Source organism: Suillus bovinus, assembly GCF_016758785.1.
Source record: "Suillus bovinus strain UH-Sbo-P2 chromosome Unknown EDB93scaffold_23, whole genome shotgun sequence".
Lineage (NCBI taxonomy): Eukaryota > Fungi > Basidiomycota > Agaricomycetes > Boletales > Suillaceae > Suillus > Suillus bovinus.
Genome location: NW_024542079.1, coordinates 287,419 through 304,299, shown reverse-complemented (window position 1 = coordinate 304,299; position 16,881 = coordinate 287,419). Strand labels below are relative to the sequence as shown.

The 16,881-nt window shown below is 45.9% G+C and overlaps 5 protein-coding genes across 5 annotated transcripts; 1 reads left to right on the top strand and 4 right to left on the bottom strand.

Annotated features, from left to right (window-relative positions):
* Positions 1–419: 419 nt before the first annotated feature.
* EDB93DRAFT_1249874 (uncharacterized protein) lies at positions 420–1,112 on the bottom strand (the record flags this gene model as incomplete). The annotated part of the gene is made up of 1 exon (XM_041452920.1): positions 420–1,112. The coding sequence occupies one exon, from the start codon at positions 1,110–1,112 to the stop codon at positions 420–422; it is 693 nt and encodes a 230-aa protein (XP_041308331.1).
* Positions 1,113–5,154: 4,042 nt separating this feature from the next.
* EDB93DRAFT_1249873 (uncharacterized protein) lies at positions 5,155–5,501 on the bottom strand (the record flags this gene model as incomplete). Its single annotated transcript, XM_041452919.1, has 2 exons — positions 5,155–5,391; positions 5,454–5,501. 2 exons carry the CDS (start codon positions 5,499–5,501, stop codon positions 5,155–5,157), a joined length of 285 nt encoding a protein of 94 aa, XP_041308330.1.
* Positions 5,502–8,864: 3,363 nt separating this feature from the next.
* EDB93DRAFT_1142710 (uncharacterized protein) lies at positions 8,865–10,574 on the bottom strand. Its single transcript, XM_041449353.1, has 5 exons — positions 10,489–10,574; positions 10,190–10,441; positions 9,922–10,114; positions 9,809–9,867; positions 8,865–9,736 (listed from the first exon to the last, which is right to left on the bottom strand). Exons 1-5 carry the CDS (start codon positions 10,538–10,540, stop codon positions 9,102–9,104), a joined length of 1,191 nt encoding a protein of 396 aa, XP_041308329.1. The 5' UTR covers positions 10,541–10,574; the 3' UTR covers positions 8,865–9,101.
* Positions 10,575–10,860: 286 nt separating this feature from the next.
* EDB93DRAFT_1084429 (uncharacterized protein) lies at positions 10,861–13,153 on the top strand (the record flags this gene model as incomplete). The annotated part of the gene is made up of 3 exons (XM_041445836.1): positions 10,861–11,989; positions 12,037–12,388; positions 12,445–13,153. 3 exons carry the CDS (start codon positions 10,861–10,863, stop codon positions 13,151–13,153), a joined length of 2,190 nt encoding a protein of 729 aa, XP_041308328.1.
* A 257-nt stretch (positions 13,154–13,410) lies between these two features.
* On the bottom strand, positions 13,411–16,752 carry EDB93DRAFT_1084296 (topoisomerase II-associated protein PAT1; the record flags this gene model as incomplete). Its single annotated transcript, XM_041445825.1, has 11 exons — positions 13,411–13,753; positions 13,805–13,917; positions 13,970–14,306; positions 14,360–14,431; positions 14,486–14,634; positions 14,689–14,891; positions 14,944–15,256; positions 15,307–15,954; positions 16,009–16,289; positions 16,356–16,499; positions 16,560–16,752. 11 exons carry the CDS (start codon positions 16,750–16,752, stop codon positions 13,411–13,413), a joined length of 2,796 nt encoding a protein of 931 aa, XP_041308327.1.
* Positions 16,753–16,881: the final 129 nt, after the last annotated feature.

Genomic DNA, 16,881 nt, shown 5'->3' with positions numbered 1-16,881 from the left:
CTTATTTACACAATAATATCATGTGCATTGACTTTGAACTCTCAGTTCTTCCAACACTAAGGTCTCCACCCTTAGTAGCCTGAACTCTGATTCTAAGACAGTCACTCACTGTCTTAGCCTGAAACCCTTGATTGCGGTAGAAGTGCTAAAACCACTCACCGCCTAGGCAGAAGTGCTAAAACCACTCGCCGCTGATCCTGCATAGAAGCCGCGGCTCGTGCAGTAGGAACCACCAGAAACCTTCCTTGTATTAGGAAGGCCGACGAACTGTTCGCCCGATAGGTCTATCTTGACCGGCAACAGCAGAACTACCCCAGTCGTAACAGGTCCAGGATGATTTGGTGGGCACGAACAGCCCTTGCTATTGCTTGGTCTACATGGGGCAGAGTGTGGGATGCTACAATTGCACTGTATGTAGGTCATTTTTGCTTCTGCTGGGTGGACTCAGGGCTTGGTATTAAGGTAGGGGAGATTTGAGGGAAGTCGTTGAGGAGCTCATTGACTTTGTTGATGGTGGGTGAGAGTTCTTTCAAGCTCTTGTTGCACTCTTCCATCGAGTTGTGGAGGGTGTTGGCTGCTTCCTTGAAATGTTCCGCTGTGATGTCCTTTTCGCTATCTTTTTCCTCCTTTTCTCTTTCGACCAAGTATTTGAACCATTCGGCTTCCTTCAGGGTTTCGTCCAGGTGCTCTGAGGTTGATAGGATTTTCACAACTTGTGGGGCTATGGCTGCTACAATGTGTTCTGCTATTTTCAGGGTGAGGGCATCAGTTATTTGTTTCAATATTTTATCTGCTAATTCATTTGCTTCATGTTTTTTCAGGATAAATGTGACTGCTCTAATGGCTTCTATTGCTGGAAGAGGGACTGATTTGAGTTGGGTAATATGGAACAGAGCTGAAATTAAGTGGGTTAGTGTGAAGGGTTGGTCAATATGGCACAGAAGGTTTTTGTTTAAATATTCCTTAGCGTTTTCTATGTTCATTACTATACTTGGCATAGCCTCTATGTCTTCTTGAGGAGGTGCTGGCCTTCTCATTTGATGGATGGTTATGTTGGTGATTGGGGGTGGTGTGGAGCTTTTATTATTGATGTTTTTTCTTGGTTGGGACATTCTTTGGATGTTTTTTTATGTTGCTGGTATTAGGTTTGTCCGGGGTTGGGACACTTTGGTGTCCTTGACGCTGTTGGGCGCGGTGTTGGTTGACTTTTTTTGGGGTCCTAGTTGGGGTGCCACCTGGAGTGAGTTCAAGGAACGATTGATTTTCATCTTTTCACAGTTATTGCAAGTTGTTACGGACTTGGATAGTGTCTATTGGCGACGCTCAAATAGAGCATGTGTCGTCAATGGTCGAGGATGTCCTTGGGCTGGCCCAAGGTTAGGAGTCTTGCTTGGTGAAGCTTCGGCAAGCAAGGTTTGATGCCTATGTCCAAATCAGGTAGCTTATGTCAAGTGGGGCTTGACAATAAGTGTATCTGCCAAGGCTTACGACACCTGAAGGTTAATCGTAAGATCTGCATTAATAGAAGGACAGAAGTCCAACTAGTAACAGGGGCTTTGCTCAACGACGAAGTTGATGAGCAGATAAGAAAGTAGAATATAGACAGCTGGCTAGGCTGAAGGAATCACTCTGGTGAGAGTAGGAGGTCAAGAACCAAGTAGATTTAAGTTAAGGACCTAGTTACATGGTAGCGAGTTTATATAAAGGAGAGGAAGTGTGTTAGTGGATGATAACTTGTACTACCGGAAGAAGGAACGGTCAAAGGGTAAGACTATAAAAGGAAGGCACATTTGAGGTGAGTCACAGGTGGACCAGAATGTGCAAATAAGAAATGAGTCATAGAACAGAAACAGGAAGTGAAACAGGCAGGGGCACGATCGTGCAACTGTGGGTCTAAGTATAAGTACAATGTGCAACTGCACACTAAGTCATAGAACAAGAAAGGGGAACAGGGCAAAGGGAATGCAGTGTTGTCTTAATAACTGAGGGTCTTATATAAATTCATGTAAGAATGTAATGACACCACAATTACACTTGGATAAGACTTCTTGCCAGTCCTCAATTAACACGGTCTACGACTTTTCCTATTTCGTGGTAGATAATGTGTGAGTTCTTGGGAGGCTCGCTAAACTAATCTTTTATTAAGATCAACCTAGCTGGAGCTTAACTTTTCTTTATTGAAACTCAAATCTCTTGTCTAGGAATAAGCTACTAGACTTGTAACTCGGTTTCATAAAAGTAGGGTTCTCTGTGGAGATGTGGTCTCAGATATACAACGATATTGACCAAAACTCGTAGTTGGTCAATTTGTTACACATGGTGAGAAGCTGGTCTCAAATGTCACAAGGCTCTATAGTGAGAAACTTGTGTAATCTCAAGGGATTCAGTGTCCCTGCACTTGTTTCACTTCAAAGGCACTTGCTTTATAAGCAGAATATCTGACACAGATTTTTCACAAATGAGAGATGTCTTGTTCCAATAAAATGGGAGATCTATTTTTTGAGGGGAGAATTGGCTCTCCTTATATACATTTTGTGTGGGAAAGTAACCTAGGTTCACAAACAACAAAAAATAAGGAGGACCAATCAAAATATTGGGTCAAACCCTAATAAAAGAATAAAAATAGGGAGCTATGACATCATTGTGGAGCAAAAGATTCCAGAATTTTCCATAAATGAGTCAGAGTGAGTCGTTGTGGAGCAGAACATTCTAGAATCAAAATGACATCATCTATGATGTCATTTTGGAGTGGGATAATCTAGAGCTTGATGACATAATATCTTTCAACAGAATACCTGCAGGAGCATCTGTGGAGCCTTATGACATCATAATGACATCATACCCTGTAGGTATAATTTTATGAAGTGTCAGGTGAGTCAAAGCTTCCTAATGAAAAAGTAAAGTAAAGAAACACTACAGAAGACTATGTAGCTAATAATACTACTAGCAAAGATACACCAAAGAAAAGTAGATAAAAAAATAATACAGTTGGCAGGATTTGAAACAGTGTCAAAAATAATGCAGTTGGCAGGAATTGAAACCTGGTCTCAAAAATAATGTGTTTGGCAGGAATCGAAACACAGTCTCAAAATAATGTGGTTGGCAGGATTTGAAATGCAGTCTTTTTTGGTTGACTAGTCTGAGGACTAAGCTAACAGACTTTGTCTTTTGAGGGTCACCTAGTATTCATGTCCATGCATGATTTCCACATCATGCAGGACAGTGTGCATTGTATCATAGGTTACCGTCTGGACAGTAAGGGTTGAGGGGACTGTTCCCGAACGTCCGCCGGAATTCCTGCGCATCGGACAATCGGAATCTGGACAACGTCCAATACTTCCGGACATCGTCCATTAGCCTTCGGAAGTTAGGGGCACGTACTTGGGTAAGGGGTGCAGCGCATGAGCTGAAGCCAAGCCCTTCGGATTGAACCTTTGAGCACGATCTTAACAATCATCCTCGTCATCCTCACATTCCCTTTCGCTCTCTACCTTTTGCTCCAGCAAAGCCAGTACATTTGGCCAGACCCTTTCTCGGATGAAGCATACCCATGCTCCGTTCTACTGATGACTGATCCTGTGGACAGGTGATAAGACTAATCTGGACGATGTCCGAACTAGAAAGGAAACAGCGGAGGACTACCAAAGGTAGAGGCAGAGGTGATAAATCTATCAGGATCAACCCTAAGACTAGTGGAGGTCGACGAGAGAATAACTCAAGTCAAATGGAGGGGAGAATGAGCAGAGTCTAAGATAATATCCGAACTGAAGATGTACATAGATTCTACAGGGTTTATATACTATGGAGGACTTAACGGAGGACAAACCAGCGCAGTCCGAAGCTATGCGAGGCTGTGGACGGAGGTTATAGAAAAGTCAAACGCTAGTCTATCGAAAATAGTAAATGAACCCAGAGATGAGAACAGAGGAAAATAAAGGTGGAAGTGAAATGAGGTACTGGAAAATAATATAGCCTAACTGGAATAGGAACGTACAAAGGGATTAGGCACGGAAGTTAGACGCGGGTTGGACCTGGACATAGATAGAAGTCGGTCGGATCCGGATATCCAGAAATGATGTGTGTGATACGTCCGGGTCTGGAACGCGGGATATGACAATGACGAGAGCAAGGTTGGGGTAAGGGTGTGATGCGAGGGCAGAGACGAGTAGTATGAGGAGAAAAATGGTAGGGGCCCAAGCATCTAGATGTTCTTGTAACACAAGCTGTCGATGTCGCATTGATATGCCCAATCTGTAAAGAAGTAATTCAACAGCCTTTCATGTAAGCCCCCCTAAGTCTGATTTTTGGATGCTACTGAGGAGCCCACTCGACAGACTGAAATGCCATCATATGTTTTGTTATGAGTGCCTGGTCAGCTGGTTTCATCAGTGTATAAGGGCGTGTTTATCCTACTGGCCTGAAGCAATGCTTCCCAATATTTTCAGAAACCATGTCACACTGTTTACATCCACCAAAATTGAAACATTGTGTGATGGCCAAGACTCCATTCTTCCTGGCCATTACTATAACTGTCCGACTTGTCGGGCATTCATAAATGACCCTCCTGTCGAAATTCTGTTGCTTCATGATGTGGCTGCAAAGATGATTGACCTACTCAGCTAGATAAGAAAGTGAGTCAAAGATTGAAATAAGAAGTGAAACACGCAGGGGCACGATCGTGCAGCTGCGGATCTAAGTATAAGTCGCATGTGCGACTGCGCACCGAGTCTGTTAGTTGTGTGGTGACTTCACACTAGATAGGTCGAAGACTTCTAAGACTTCAAAGACTTGAAGGACACTTCAAGGACATTACTATATTAGTAGATAACTTCGAGGACTTCGAGGACACTTTGAGGACAGACATCTAAGACACTTCGAGGACACATACCATACTAGGAATTGTTTATATTTGTTTACATAGACTCGCCCATAGTGCAGAGTTCACAAGTCTTACATGCTTCGTGCATTGACTTTGAACTCTCAGGTATAGTACTTTACTTATTTACACAATAATATTAAGTGCATTGACTTTGAACTCTCAGTTCTTCTAACAGAGTCAGAGATCAGAAAAGGGAACAGGGCAAAGGGGATGCGTCGTGCATCAGATCATAGGTTACCATCCGGACGGTAAGGGTAACGGGACTGTCCACAGGATCAGTCAGGTGGTGGAATGGAGCATGGGTATGCTTCGTCAGCGAAAGGGTCCAGCCAGATGTACTGGCTTTGCTGGAGCAACAGGTAGAGGGTGAACGGGAATGCAAGGATGATGAGGATAACGAGGGTGAGGTCAGGGTAAGGGTATGATGCGAGGGCTGATACAAGGAGGATGAGGAGAAAAATAGTAGGGGCCCAAGCGTCTAGATGTTCTTGTAACAGGTCGTAGATGGTAGACTGCCAATGGCAAGTGATCTATCGGTAAGTCACCCATACTCCAATATGATTAAATCACTCACAAAAGTTGTGTCAACCAGCACTGCGAATGTGTAGGAATAATTGGGCATAATGTCTGTGGGATCACAGAGTGAGAGTCTGAGCAGTTATTTTGTGCATCTTCCCAATGGACTGGCATCGAGTGTGCATTGCAAAGGTCATGGGTGTGCTGCCGTAAATTTTGACATGACATCGACCTGGAAGGACATGACCGACCATCATCGATTAGGAATTCTGGGCTTTGTCTCTCATGTGAGCACATATCTTATTTAATCGATCAAGTAGACATTTGTCTAACTGGTTCATTATAAAGTATTCATAGTGTCTACATGCATCAAGGACCTCAATGAACTGTCAACTCACTCCATCCTTGAACAAGTTAATGGTGAAGGCCTCCTGTTGAATCTCATCGACAAATCAACTGTCCAGCACTCGAATAGAATGTATGTATACTAACATTTTATGATAGAGTTCTGAGAAGCTAGCCTCTCACTAACAGGACACGGCGCGATATGCTATTAATGCTTAGATGATCGACATTCCAGGGTGATCCTACGCAACCTTCATCCTACATCGAGGAGCAAACCAACTACCGCAAGAATTGAAATTTATGTTGATGACATGTGAGCTCGTGTGCATTGACATCTTTAATAAACTACTTCTCAATCTTACTTTCTGCGCTCTTGGTCCTCCGCCCCATCTTGCATGCAATGTTTGGGTGCTTCAGAAGAGCCGATATCCATGGTTGAGGTTTTTGGGTTCAACACCTCTTCTAGATGTTCATTTTGCATTCTTCACCTTGGCAAATAACTCTGATCATAATGGACAGGCAAAGCAGATGTGTAGATTGGTATCCTTGAGGCGCATTGAGGCAAATCTTTGAGTTGTTGAAGTGGAATCCAAGCAGACATGTGCATGGTCCAGTTCAGTACCTCTTACATTGTCGCTTATAATTATGCAGGTCCAAGAAATTTGAAGGGTTGTTCTCCAAAAACCAAATATTATTTAACCTTCTCAAGTATTACTGTCAGGAAGGATGGTGTACATCTACAAGATTCAAGTTTGATCGAATGTCGAAGACCTGGATACTATTGAGAATTTCATTGTGAGTACTATGTCTGTTCGCCTATGGAGGGAGGGGTGCATGCCTTCTGTAAGGCATGTCCAAGTATCTGTTTTTTGATGCAGGTTTTGCATTTCTAGGCTGTTGTACATCCTTTGTTGTTAGGTGCAATAATTCCAGTGGTCAATGGTTAGCAGCACACGTCGAGATTCAGTTATCAGTGACATCGAATCCTATTTCACCTTTTCACTATTTCACATTTGAAATTCTCAGCACTTAATCCTTATCGACTTTATCCTCTTTGTTATCACCATGGGCTGATTATCATTTGCGTCATCGATTCATCGCCTTTGTCCTTCACATCTCCCATGCACGTGTATGTTCCATTTATTTCCCAGGCCTTCCCCTTTGACCTTTGATTCACATATAATATAGCATGTCGTCTCGAAAGATTAACGCCAAATTCACCTTTTTTTTGACCCATAGGCCTGTCACATAATCGCACATTCGGTATTTTCAAAGTCTCCTCTATCTTCTCTCTCGATTGACTGTTCTCATTAGCTCTACGATGCCAAGAAACTAGGCCAGGATTCATGCTCTACTGCGGAAAATCGATTATCGGGGAACTTCACAACACCCAATTTTACCTGTTCTCAGCGCGATCGAGGTCTAAAACCAACGCTATCAAGCTTCGAGCACTGTTCACCAACCACGAAGCGCTCGCTATGTGTTCAGAATAGGGACGTTCAAAGTTGGGCGCCCACGCCCACGACCCCCCTCGCCCATATACCACTACCCATTTTGTACTTGAACGAATGTATTATATAATCAATGATAACTTAACACTGTCCGAAACCACATTACACTCAATGGCACGTCTCCGAACATCACGCGAGCAATACCTTCACTCATATCTCTTGCTTATGGTTCTTCGTACTTTGTGTCAGCCAGATATGACACTCGAAGAGGCAGCAGTACAGCAGCATTGCGACTTATCTTGCATTCTTGCTATTCAACAAACTCGTTATCTACAAGAGCGCTCCCCTGTTGCAAAAGCCAGCACCCTGCACATTGCTTGGGAATACGCAAAATCTCCATCTGATCATAATCGCTTTATTCACATGCTCCGTGTTTCTCCAATGACGTTTCAAGCCCTGCTCAATCTAATTGAAGGTCATCCGGTTTTTTCCAATAATTCCAACAATGCACAGGCGCCCCCTTCGTCATCACTTGGAGGCTGGTAGTGCACAGTCTTCCTGCCATGCAGGCCGATACCAGTGGTGATGGCTATTGGAGTGACATTCGGACGAGAGGATAAGATTCGATGAAGAACAGGAAAGAATTTGAATTGCTCAACAATCTCATCTGTGTCATGTTAGAATTATTCTGGCGGAAAATAAGTAACATACCCCAAATACACTGTGCTTTCGGAGTTGTGGTTGTGTTGGGTCCATCAGCAGGGACATAGCATTCGAAAAATTCATTGTCGGAGACATTGCCATTCGCATCAGATTGGACCCCTTCACCAGTTGTTCGGAGACGTCGAGCATGCACCTTGTATTTTTTTGTTAAGCTGAGCAGAATTGTAAGCTGAAAAATAGTGAGAAAAGCACAGCACTCACTACTCATACTTTCGTTTGACTTGGTCCCCCATTGCGACAGCATTCTGGCTGTGCAATTGCAGGAAAATGGCAGCCGCCATGCGCTGATACACCGTCACTTTGCTATCACCTGACGTGTTCTGACACAGAAACATCATATCTCGTATCATATATGACAACTTTGACTCACTTACCTCGCCCTTCTTCCGTTTGCCTAGAAGCACGACTCTGTTCTCCAATAGTTCAATCTGCGCCAATAGCTGCCAGACCAAGTCATCAGTCCAGACAATCTCCGGGATTGTGACGCCGTTATCCTTCTTCTTTGCCATATGCGCAGATCTGATTGATGGTGAGTGAAGGTAACAAACCAATAAATTTTCAGAATTACTTTGTATTATCTAATTATGCAAACTACATTTTAGGTGACGACGCGTGGGCGAAGGGGTCATGGGCGTGGGCGGTGGGCGTGGGCGCCCAACTTTGAACGTCCCTAATACTTCACTAGCTGTGAGTCATTTAACATGTCTGTGACTGCTCAGTCAAGTCAAGCTGACACTTTCAGCGTTTTCCGAAAAAACACTCAATGATCCTGCTTTGGCCGAATTCCAAGACCATCACACTTTCGAGGGAGGGATTTCTCTCAATGAATATGGATATGTGTCCGATAGCGACCTTGAAGAAGATGACGATGACGAGGGGGAGGAAATCGATAAAACCGTCAAAGATGGTAGGTGGATGTGTGAAGCTGATATAAACTAAGGAAGATGCTGGCAAAATTTTAATTTTGGTTATCATTTTCCATCAAAACCAAGTGTGATCTAAAACTGTCTGAGATCACGCTGGGTTCAAAATTTGATGCATAGGCAAATTGGTCCATGCCCCCAGTGTATGCAAAGTGAAGAGTTTGCACGGATTGCTATTAAGAATCAAGAAATTGTATACATGTGCTCAAGTTATATGTACATCGAAAGGAGATGATAATGAAATCAGGTCAATAGACCGTCACCTCAACCATCTACTTCATCGGTGGGGCTTAAGCCCTCTTCCTCACCACTGTTATCATCTTCGTCGTCAGCGTCGCTTTCTTCTTCACTTTCATTGAAGATAAGTGAAATATACTCATCCCCAAGCCGGGCATCCTCGACCGCGACATGCTGTGAACTCAAAACGTTGTCAGAACTAGTATCAGAACCAGGAATGACAGCGAAAGTAGCAGCAGCAGCAATATCCGAAGTCAATGAGGCTGTTGGCGCTGGAGGCTTGCGGTTGCGGTTGGCACGAATGACGTGCGGAAGCTTGCATCCCTTTGTCGAACAACTTCCTTTCTCAGCAAAGTCTGGGCACTCTCTGACATGTTGCATATCGCAGTCGAGGCCCTTGGCGCAGTAACCAAGTACTGCAAAGTCGCGACACACGCCGCGTTGCTGTCCCACACGGACGTGAGGGAAGTGACAATTTTCTCGAGTGCACCGTCCGTTGTTGGCAAAATGCACGCAGAGAGGCGTCCGTTCAGGGGTCGGGTCATGTGAAAGGTTACAAGTTTCAGCCGTGCTGGAGCAGTTGCCATGCAAAAAGTTCCAGCAGATAGCGATCTTGTTAGGATCATGCTGGTACACGCAAGTCAGACCGCGGCTGCAGGCACCTGTTGCAACACGAGTATTGGGTGAGTACAAATTCAGTAAAGGTACTGTGAAAAAAGAGGTTGGCCACGCACCTGTAGTTGTGAAACGGGGGCAGGGTTTATCCAGGTATTTCACGCGCTTATGTCTGCGTCTAGTAGATGTCATCAGGTTGAATCTGTAGCAGAAACTTGATCGGTGGACGGACTGTTCAGAACCTCGAGTGTTATCCAGAGTCATGTTCCGGTTTCTTGGCCGACGCTGACGAGCGCGTGATGGGGTCTTAGACTTGTATGCACGGCCTGCCGGGATCAAGTGCCCTGTTGTTGTTCTGGAGAAATCTACTTGCTGGGAAATCGATCGAAGTGGAGCCTTAGGTGGAGCAGATGGAGGCTTTGGCACTGTAATCAAGCATTCCGCGGTTACAAAGAGTGCAACTGTCTTATAACCAAATATTGACGAGGAAATAAACTCACAATCTTTGCGCACGAGAGATCTGGTTGACGATTCGAAAGTCACGCCATCGATAACAACATCGCGGGTTGACGAGGCCTGAGGTGGATGGGGTGGTCTTGTGGGAGAGCGGATGTACTTTGGTGCTGGTTTCTGGTATTCGGAGGGTCTATAAAATGCCGGCGGTTTGTACCTTGGATTAAAACATGCGTTGCTCCTGGAGGCTGAGAAGGATCCAACGGATTGTTGAGCGGATTTATGTTGATTGATGGCGCCTGTATGACTTTTCAACAATGATATCCCAGTAAAAAAGTAATTTTACCTGTTAGACGGGCTATTTCTTCCTTGAGCGCTGCGTCCGATGTCGAAGCCATGATGGATGTCAAAGAAGAATAGTTGTTGAATCAGCTGACTCAGCTCCGAATGATGATTAATCAATGACAATCACAAGTACATACACAGTCCGAGTCACCAGCAGCCTTCACCGCAACTTTGTTGAACTGATCCTTTACAAACCGGTACGATGGCTCGATACAAAAGACCTAATAAGCAACGATTTCCTTGCAAGGTACCACTGCCACGGACCAAGCCTTTGTTCTACTTGTGTCTGTTTACTGCGATTCTGTGGTTCTGGATGCCGAATCATTCTAAATCGGACGTGTCGCACATGGTCAGCGGCGTTCTGCACACGCCAATGAACTTGTCTACATCACCTATCGAAAACCACTCTCTGACAGCTATAATGCCAATTCTTTCACACTCCTTTGAAGATCTCAAGTTTTTGTTGTCCCCACTTCTCGTTCCTTCCGACACCATTCGAGAAGTCATTTTGATCTGCCCACAAGCAATCCTTTCTGATGCGCGACGGGTACTCGAGAAGATCCTATCAAACAGCGACACCGTTGACCACCCCAATATCTCACTACTACCCTATACAAGTTCTTCGTTCTACACCAGTACACTTACAAATGCTGTGTTTCGAATTAGAACGGAATGGGTTCTTGTTCTCGACAACCATGGTCTGCAAGGCCTCAACAGTGAACAGCAAGCTTATTTACTCTGTCCACTGTCTATTTCCCTACCAGTAGGACCTAATGGCTTCCTCCGGTTTCCTGCCAATTCCAGTCGTATACTTGCGACTAACCGTCTCGAGCCTGCCGAATATCTCATCCCTCCCTTCGTGGCACCCACCCATCTATTCACTCGCACTTTCTTACATCTTGCTGATTCTGATCCTTGGCTTGCTTTTGGCATGCACGTTGCGAAGACTCATATCGAGATGATAGGAGGGTTAGTTCTTCCATCCGATATCAGCAATTGTTGCGAACAAAATTTTCACCTTCCATGCCTCGAAAAAATTCAGATAGAGCACAACCAGACAGGGATTCTATCAGCGGACAATGGCAGTCGTACGCAAAAACGACCGGCATCAGCTTCGGGTCATTTTGTTCTGGTCGTTCCTCATCTAGAAGATCTCCATGCCTTCGTGCCTGTTCTCTGCAGACTCCAATCCGTCGGTCATACTATATCGGTCTTACTATACCTGGCGTCATCGAGCGATGCCATGTATTGTTCTTCTGAGAACTGCACTCTTCAGTACTCGACCCTTTCTCACACCGCTCCGACTTTGCATAAATGGCTAGATTCTTTGGGTGCTTTGCCCGATGTTATCTTCACTTTGGATGTTCAAGATTTTGTGTCTGTCACATTCACGATGGTTCTTCTACACGAGCCCTACCGTAAAACCACGTTGATTAGATTGCCTCGAACGGACATATCACACTCCGATTGGATCGGTTCACTCACCCTTCGTGAACTTCGCAGTTAGTAACAAGAGTCATTCTCGACGATAACATCTAACCAAGAGTAGACTGGAACATACCCGACATCACCATCAGCGTCATAACCGATCATAGACCTGACTCCTTGCAACGGTTGCTAACGTCCTTGACCAGTGCTCGATACTTTGGAGAAAGAATCGGAATACGTATCAATATGGAGCAAACTGCCGACCTCGAAACCTTGAGGGTCATACAAGATTTCGAATGGCCTCATGGCGACGTCTTTGTCCACCACAGGGTCATACATGGCGGTCTCCTCCCTGCTGTCGTCGAGTCATGGTACCCAAGTTCTGACAATTCTTATGGCTTGCTTCTTGAGGATGACATCGAGGTGTCTCCCCTATTCTTTGCGTGGATCAAGATGACTGTCTTGCGATACCGGTGAGTCAACCAACGAATTTTTAGCAAGCTTTCCCACGATCAACACATTTTTTGAGGTATGGTGGACCCGAGAACATCTCGCCCTCTGTGTTTGGCATCAGTCTTTACCAGCAAAAAATGATCGAGCTCAGGCCAGAAGGCCGGAGATCCTTCGATGCTAGGGCACTTTTTACCACCGATGGTATTCTGAACCCTAGTACCCCATACCTGTCCCAGATACCCTGCAGCTGGGGTGCGGTTTACTTCCCAGAGCACTGGCGTGAGTTTCACGACTACCTCTCAATCCGCCTCTCCGAATACTCTATGAAAATACAAGAGAACGTCGTTCCCGACATCCGCTCCAACAAGTGGGTCAAATCATGGAAGAAATACTTTATCGAGCTAGTCTATCTTCGTGGCTATGTTATGCTCTACCCGAACTACGCCAACTTCACATCACTGTCGACTAATCACCTCGAGATTGGCTCACATGTCAAAAGCCAGCCAGAGGAGGAATACTCCCGCAAGAAAGGGTTGTTCATGCTTCCCTTAATGCCGTTGACGAATGCCTCGATGCCACTTTACCCCGGTCTGCTTGACTTGCCAGGGCAGAAACTCCCTTCATTATCTTCCTTACCTGTTCTAGATCTCGTGGGAAAGCTCTGTTCGGTATCAGAACTGTTGGAACGAGGCACTAAGCGTCGGACGGAGCTTACTGGCTGCAGTGCTACCACCCCTTTGACCTACGATGCTCGTGAGCTGATGTGTCTTCAGGAGTTCACTTGAGTGTCGAGCATTTAGTGGTAGGCATTCAGTGTGGTGACTCGCACTAGTCTTTGTTGTTTGTCCGTTGGAAAAGTTGTCTTGTAAAAGATTTCGACATTTCAGTATGCACTATGGCAGAGACAAAACTTTATTCAATCTAAGTAATTAAGTAAATGAGCAGCCCATTTTACTTGCATGAGTGACAAACCATGAGTAATTTTATCTAACGACGCGAGCGATGATAGTGATACATGATGAGGTCCAAACCACAACCAGATTCACACCGATATCTGCGAACTGTCCAGCCCAAGCGCGTGAAGGAAGAGGTTGACGTTAGCTAGCTTTGTCTGTCGCTCCTCTTCATCCGCTACCCAGCCCTTGCTGACACTTGTTACGATATCCAATACTTTTTCGCGAAGGTTGGTGACAAGAATAGATTGTTGGTCAGAAGAAGCGTGCAGTGCAAGCGCGGCGAGGAATTGCCAAACGGGCTGGTCAAGGATGTCCGTAGGAGGAAGGGAGGCTGCTGTGGGAAGAGGTTGGGCAACGAGACGAGTCGAGGGAAACAAGAGCACGAAATGGGGCATCAAGAGTTGAAACAGGTGATCAAACATAGTTTGCCTGCAAGCGATCACATCAGAGTAGACCATTGTGAGGTGAAGAATTGCATACCATTGTTGAGCTTCTGCGGGCGTTGGTATTTCTGAGGATTCTTGCGCACTACTCATGCCCTGTTTGACTATCTCGACTCGACTCAAGAACAACGTTAAGATGGCGATCCCAGGCTGAGTGTGATGGATAAGTAACCCCATGCATGATGAGACAAAACACTCGTACCCGAGTCTGAGCAGAGACGATAATGTTGGTGCGATCTAAGAGTAATCCAAGCAGCCCAGTGATGACCCTCAGCTCAGCCTTCGCGACCACAGGCAAGATACTCTGTAGAACACTTCCCAAAAAGGCTTGCGTCTGTCGCTCTATATCCTGACGTTCGGGAGTTTCCTCTAGTGAGTCGAGAACAGCGGCACGCTTGACGACGTCAAGCTGAGAGAAGCAGGCAACCAAAAGCGTAAGAAGCGTGAGCATCCTAGGTGGTGTAATGTGGCGGCTGAGCCGCGGCAGAATTTTTTTCCCTTTGACCGGGGTAAGCAGAGAGACAAACGGATGGGGGTCACTGAGATTGTAGTCAATATGAAAGAAAGAACTTCCAAGCATGCTATAACCCACCTCGTTTCAAGAGGCAACATGACCTTCAAATTCATCCATATTTGCTCAACGAGATCGTTGTATGTCGCTGACCTAAAATATTGTCAGTGTTGTTTCGCAAAGATAAATAAGTGAATTAAATACCACGAGACAAAAGCTTCCCCGTCCTCCTCGTCCTCTTCGAGAGGCTGGTCTCGCCTGAGTTGCTCGATATTCAGGACCAGATCATAAAGCCCCTCCAACACAACAAGGGTTTGCCGTTGGGTGAGTGGGTCCTTTCGCACCACGCCATCGCTCTAGATCCCAAATGTAAACAGGTCGTAAAATTAGAATGAAAGCATAACACGCACTCCAGCAGCTTGTCCAAGCGCCTCACGACCGAGCTTCGCAGCCTCTTGCGCAGCACCGTTTCCACCCTCCTTTGATATGTGAGGATGGGTACCAGACATGGTAGGAGTTGCTGAAGAGGCATCAACCTGCAGAAGCTGTCGCGGTGCAGCCTTGTAGCTACGGCCAGATGTTTTACCAAGAGCGCCCTGAAGACTGTGCAAAGCTTTCGAAACGCTGAACATCAGACAAAGAGAAAAACCTCGTCAAAGACGTACAGTGCAATCCCTTTTCCTTCTCCCTAAGTCGTGCGTTGTTAACGATCCGTTCGACCTGCGCTTCCATCTTTTGCATAGCACTCTGCCTTCTGCCACTACCCTTTTGTGCTAAACCGAGACCAACGCCGCCACTGGAGCCAAATTTGATCACGCGCTCATCCTGTGATTGGAGTCCCAATCGTGAACGAAGAATAGCACCATAAACCTGAGCGTAGAAGTCTTCGGCATAGGGATCCTGCGTAACAAGCTGCGATACTTGAATGCGAGTAATAAAATCCTTGTCAGATTGTGTCATCAGATCATTGTAGCGAGACTGCAAATTGTCATGAGCGTGAGGAAAGTGGACGGATTTGCGGGCATCACCATATGTGCGATCTTGGCGGCCTTGCGACGGCGCCTCTCCTCCATCCGCTCGGTTTCCATGATCTTACGCATGGCCTCAACCCGCAACGCTTCTTGCTCAGCCTGACTGATGCCCTGCATATCTCGCATGAACTCAACTTGTGCCATCTCTGACAAAAGTCTCTGTTGCAGTTGGATGCTCTGGGGAATATACTGAGTGTTTTGCTGATTGAAGAGTACATACTGAGAGTCGATGACAGGAGAATGCGTGCGACGCTGTGTATCAGCGTAAGGAGACTGCCTGCGTGCGAGCAAATTCGGTTGTTGCTGCTGCAACTGTGATAGTTGCTGTGCGCGAAGCTGCCGTTCTAGTTCTTCCATACGGAGGCGCTCTTGGAGCTCCTTTAATCGCTCCTGTTGTTGACGCTCCTGCTCTTGTTGTAGGAGGAGTATTTGCTGTTGGTGTTGATGCTGCTGATTGAAACGAGGGGAAGGTGCAAGATGAGGAACCACCCGCGGGGTGGGCATTCGGGCTTGCTGTTGCAAGCGAAGCTGCTGTTCTTGCTCCAAACGAGCTCGCATGCGGTCTGCAAGTAAATTTTCCTGTTGAAGCCTCTGCAGGTCTTGCCGTTCGAGTTCTTGAAGGCGAAAATCTTCTTGTCTGCGTGACTCTTCTTGTCTGCGAAGTTCTTCCTCTCTTTGCAACTCTTGCTGCAGGTGAACTTGCAGAAGCATCTCTTCTTGCTGCTTGCGCTTCTGCTGAGCAGCCCGCATTTCAGCCTCAATCTCCTGTAAAGTGCGAACACCTGTCTGGTTGATACCATGAGATATGGGCTGTTGTTGACTGAGAGGCCGATGGTCCGCGTATATATTGAGTGCCGGGGATCTTGAGGGCGGGAACGGAGATTTCATCAAATTGGAGGGCACACGCTGATGACCTGCAGCACGAGAAAGCATGGAGAATGAGGACTTGTCATCCCATATGGACTCAAGGGATTTTGGAGCTGGAGAAAGCCCTGTGACGAAGAACGTTTAGAACCGAAACTGATTGGACATATCTGACCGTATACCTCGATCACGGGACTTTAACGCAGGTTCTGCTCGTTCAACCACAGGCGTCCGCTCTCTGAAAGGCTCTGCAGTAGGCGTGAATCTGCCATGTGTAGCTCCAATGGAGGTAGGGAGAGTTTGACTCGTAAAATCGAAATCTTTGCCTGGTTGCAGCAGAAATTATTGTCACTCCTTTGCTATTGCTAATGATGATTTCATCTCACCGACAGCACCTATCTCTCCAAAGGTCTCATCATTGAGTTCATCACCTCCCTCGAGGAGTGCATCTCCTAGCCCGTCATAGCTCTCTTCACCCCAGGTGTAGACTGCAAGGTCCTCGGTTTCTTGGAAGCCTCCTTCCAAAAATTTCTTCTTTTCTTGTTCTAAACTGCTTCTTTCGAACCCAAAGAAAGACATAAGAAAGAGAGGAGAGCTCTCAGCGAGCTGATGAGTCTGATTGCGAAAGTTGGAATCAAGACTTACAAGCCATCTCCCCGCAACAAACATGACCATACACAGACCACCTGCTGCCAGTCAATCTCAACG

Bases quoted from the DNA above. Each gene is read 5' to 3' on its own strand.
- EDB93DRAFT_1142710 (XM_041449353.1), bottom strand. From the start codon at position 10,540: ATGGCTTCGACATCGGACGCAGCGCTCAAGGAAGAAATAGCCCGTCTA. The intron at 10,115-10,189 runs GTGAGTTTATTT...GCTTGATTACAG, and splicing joins ATCTCTCGTGCGCAAAGATT to TGCCAAAGCCTCCATCTGCT. The intron at 9,868-9,921 runs GTCCGTCCACCG...GACATCTACTAG, and splicing joins AACACTCGAGGTTCTGAACA to ACGCAGACATAAGCGCGTGA.